Genomic DNA, 4,477 nt, shown 5'->3' on the forward strand with positions numbered 1-4,477 from the left:
AATATCTTTAATGGTAGTTGGAACATGCAACAATGGATAAGAAGAAGAAAGCAGGAATAAATGGTGCGCGGGCTTTCTTGGTTGTCTGCTCACGCTACTGCCCATACTGACTGACCACTACGCTGGTGGAATCCACGCTATCCCAAACGGCAACGCACATCTTCATCACTTTTTGCTCCCATCTTTTCCATACAACTAAGCAATTTCCCCGTGGATAACTTAGAAATTTGCAACCACCTTGCATTTGCAGCCAGTAGAGACAGTTGACACTGACACTACTCTTACAAGCAGCAAGAATGCAAAGTCTGATCATGACCAAACAAACACATTACCACCATTGGAGAGGATGGTTGGTGCAAAGGCTGACCTAAGGCTTGCATGTGAGGAGCAAGTAGGCCAGCCACCGGATCATAATTAGTCCAGACTTGCAAAGGAGCAAGAAATATGCCAAGAATGTCCCACGGAATAAACTCATGTTAAATGTCAAGGCTAGATGGAATGTACCGAGAATATTGATAATTATTCTATCTGAGTATCTACAGCTTCCTTCCCAAGTAAGGTGGAAGAAAAATTAACCAGCCGATACAGGATGAACTACATGTCCACTCTCAGATTATCAAGACATGACTAAACTCTCCCGAGCTCCCAACGCAAGAGCGGAGAATGCATGCAAAGCAAAGGCTTAACTTATTGCATCCAGCGCGACTCTCGCAACTTCAAGGATAACTCTCCATCAGAGGTGAAGAAGGTGTTTATGTTCAAAAATATGGTTTTGGTCCTGGCAACCAAGTTCAGCTGCTTCCTTTTGGACCAGCTTGACATGGCGACAAATTCATCAAGTGAGGAAAAACATCACAGAAGAATCAGCGCCGGCCGAGTACCCTACTTCTAATGTTATTCCTTGACTTCACCATAGGTTGCCTGGTGTTACTCTTAGGCTTTGGTATGTCCCCCAGCTCCATTACTTGTATCGTGCGCTGCTTCTTAGCTGTGGCCGATGGAAGAGTACAGTTAGGTAAACCACAAGATCATAGATGTGAAGAAAGAAAATATTGCGATAGAAAGACAACACGAACCATTTTCAGCTTCTTGGTAACGTTCCTGGAGCCTACGCTTGGCTGCTTCCAACCTTACGTTGCTTTCCAAGCCATCCTGGGTCTTTGGCCTTGCCGACTCTAACCTGACTCCTGATGAAGGCTGTGCACGAAGCCTTGATTTCTGGAGTCAAAGGATAGATATAAGTCACGAGATCTTAAGCATCATCATAGCTTAAGTCTCAGTAACATGTGATACTTACATCCACATGACCCATTGTAGGTTTTCTTTCGACACCGAAGTGTTCCTGGGTCTGTTTGTACTTCATCTCACCGATGGGCTTCTGTTGAGTAGCTGCCTTCATTGGTCTCATAGATCCAGAATCAGAACTCAGGGGCCTGGATTGCTTGTTGAGCATGCCTTGGGGCTTGGCTTGCAAATTTGAACCTTGAGGTCTTTGCTGGTTTGTATGCCTCATTGGTGGTTCTTGCCTTGTCAATTCTGGCCTCCGGAACTGATCTCTTTCAACAGTTCCAACAGGTCGAGTAAGTTCTGGTTTTGACACAGTTGAATGGTTTGCAGGCCTCCTGCCATTGTTTTCCCTCTTGTTTCCAATGCGAGCATCATTGTTGTGTCTCAAGTCTGTCATAATATAATGTTAGTTATCACACAATCTATGGAGTGCTAGCATAGCAAGGGAAAACTAAGCAATTTGGGTGGTTGTACTCACTTCCATCTTCATCCATTTCGTCAAAGAACTTCAGGTTGCAAAGGCGAACAGGCAAAGTAACAATGGAAGTTAATTAGCTTATTGTTCAGCACTAAAACAATTCAGATAGCAAGAGTGGATATATTAGTACCTCAGAGAGTTGAATGGCAGTAGTCTCAGGTGCAAAGAATGCTCCTTCATCCAAAGGTGGAGAAGGAAGGCCTTCTTCTTCATCATCATCATCCACAACAGAAGGGTTTGAAGTTCCTGGGGAGTTGTCTACAGGTAAAAGCAGCAATAATATAGTAAGCTAAGAGGCTTGCAACTGAGCATTCATTCACTCAGAATTAACTCTGAAACTGATGGATGAAATAATGTAACATTGAACAAATTCAGATCCTTTACCTGCAAGGGCAACGTTGGTAGTACTGACCCACTCATCAACCAAAATTTTCCAATCCCTGGAAACACAAAAGGTAACTGAAGATGTCAACAATAGTTTACAAGATTGCTTTGGACTCATGCTAACAAGGTAATTTTCTCATTTTTCTTTGGGATGGTGAACAAAGGTAAATGGTGACTATGTAGCAGTGCAGATGGACTGGTACTAGTCAAAAAAAAAATCAGAACATGAGAGAAGTAATTTGCCTCACTGAACTCTTCAAATTCAAGCATGAACTAGTTCTATAAAGCCAAACTAGATAAAAGTTCATGAAGCTTACTGAATGAGAGCCAGCGCGAGGTGACGAATCTGCTGCGAGCTGTGCTTCCGAAGGCCATTAACAGCCCTCCCAATCTCAGTAGCCTACGATGAACAGCCCCAAAGATAAGCAAACCAAATAGCAACAAAACCAGATATCTCATATGTGGTATGCAAAATAGGTACCCTAAGCGTGGAGACGGACAATTGCATCAGCTGCAGCCTCCTAAGTGAGTCGAACAGAGTAGCATCCGACTGCAAGACACCGTTTGTGTTTTAGTTCAGAATCAATGCTAAGTGCTCACTGGAGTAGACAAATAACAGGTTTGGCAATGAACACAGATAGGAGTCCATACATGGTCTTGCTTGTGCAGGAGGAGCTCCTTGATGCGGAGGACCTCCCCAACGATCTGCGACTCCTCATCGATCTCGTTGGTGAGGGCCTCCAGCTCCTCAGCCTCCGGGTCGTCGTCTTCAGCGTGGTGGTCCTCCTCCGCCGGTGCGGCCGCGTCCTGCTCCTCCTCCTCCTCCTCGTCGTCGTTGTCGTCATCATAGTTGTGGCCGTAGTTGCTGGCGGCGGCGCGGCGGAGGCGCTCGTCGTCCTCCGAGTCGGAGTCTTCATCCTCGCTGATGCCGCCGCCGAGCGCCCCACCCCCGGGCGCGCCGAGGCTGCTGCTATCGACCTTGGACTCCTTCTCGGGGACGCGGCGCACGCTGCCCTTGTCCTCCGCGACGGCGGGCGTGGCGGGGGGGACGGAGCCGGTGCTGGCGGTGCAGCCGTGGCAGGAGGGGCGGGCGAGGAGCGCGTTGAAGAGGCGCTCGGCTATGCGGTCGCGGCGGCGCAGGAACTCCTGCGGCTCGTCGGCGGCGGCGACGAGGATGGCCTTCTCGATGGTCTCGCAGATGCTGACGCCGGCGCCCCGGAAGAAGCCGCGCCACCGGTCGAGCCCGTCGTCGGCCATCGCCCCCGAGATCGCGACCCCGACAGACGGGAACAAACAGCTAGCACTACTAGAAGAACCGATGCTCCGCCGATTACCTCGGGCGGGTTCCTTGCGAAATTATTACTACGCCGCGGCCGAGAATCTAATCCCAGCCCCCGATCGCGAATCCGATGCCCCCCGGAATCCGCCGATCGTGAAAGCGAAATTCGCCAAAAAAATCAAATCGACGAACGGGGCGAGCGAGCAGAAAACGAATCGGGCCGAAACGAATCGAGGAAACCGAGTCGAGTTGGGTTGTGTTTCCCTTCGTTGGTTGCTTGGCCCCCAAGTGCCGGTTTCCTTGCGGATTTCTGCGGCGGCAGGAAGAACCTTACCAAATCCTATCTGGCCCTTGCGGAAAGGGGGAGGTAGGGTGGGGTAGGGCTGGGCGTGGGAGGGGTAGGAGGAAGAAGACGGTGCGGCTCGGCTGGGCTGGGGGGAGAAGGCGAGGCTCGCGAGGGCGATGCAAACACCAGGAAGGGTCGGGGCGGAGATGGGGACGGGGCGGGGCGGGTGGATAGGGACGCGGATGGCAGGGTACGCTACGCGACCCGAGCCCACGAGGACTACGAGCACCGGCACGCACGCACGCACAGCGCAGCTAACTGAACAAGAGCTACTCCCGCCCCGTGGGCCCAAAAGGCCAAAATACGCGCGGTAAAACAAACCGGGTCGCGTCACCGGTTCGCTTCGCTTCGCTTCTTTTCCTTCGGCAAGCGCGATCCCTCCTTTTCCTTCTGCAGGAGCGGGGCGACGCGGCGGCCTCGTGGTGGCTTCTTTGGTTTGACCCCCCCGAGTCGACATGCACTCTCTTTCTCCCGCCTCCCCTCACCTCCCCTGGTTTTGTTTAGCAGTATAGTTTGGTACTGGCATTAACTACTTCGATCGCTGCCCATGATTTACTCCATTATTATCGGCAGTGCCAATTGATTGGCTAATTTCCTTCTCATCTCACCAGATATCCCTCCAGATCAATCAAACATAAATGTTCACTACTCCATTACTGAAATGATTTTGGTTTGGGGCAGTGGTTCTTTTCGAATCGAAATA

General features: G+C 50.5%; 1 protein-coding gene across 1 annotated transcript; it reads right to left on the minus strand.

The window, feature by feature from the left end:
• Window positions 1–499: 499 nt before the first annotated feature.
• On the minus strand, window positions 500–3,914 carry LOC123132933 (probable mediator of RNA polymerase II transcription subunit 26b). The gene is made up of 9 exons (XM_044552549.1): window positions 2,801–3,914; window positions 2,631–2,699; window positions 2,467–2,549; window positions 2,150–2,205; window positions 1,896–2,023; window positions 1,766–1,793; window positions 1,298–1,677; window positions 1,077–1,218; window positions 500–988 (listed from the first exon to the last, which is right to left on the minus strand). Exons 1-9 carry the CDS (start codon window positions 3,404–3,406, stop codon window positions 864–866), a joined length of 1,617 nt encoding a protein of 538 aa, XP_044408484.1. The 5' UTR covers window positions 3,407–3,914; the 3' UTR covers window positions 500–863.
• Window positions 3,915–4,477: the final 563 nt, after the last annotated feature.

This window comes from Triticum aestivum, chromosome 1B (assembly GCF_018294505.1).
Source record: "Triticum aestivum cultivar Chinese Spring chromosome 1B, IWGSC CS RefSeq v2.1, whole genome shotgun sequence".
NCBI lineage: Eukaryota > Viridiplantae > Streptophyta > Magnoliopsida > Poales > Poaceae > Triticum > Triticum aestivum.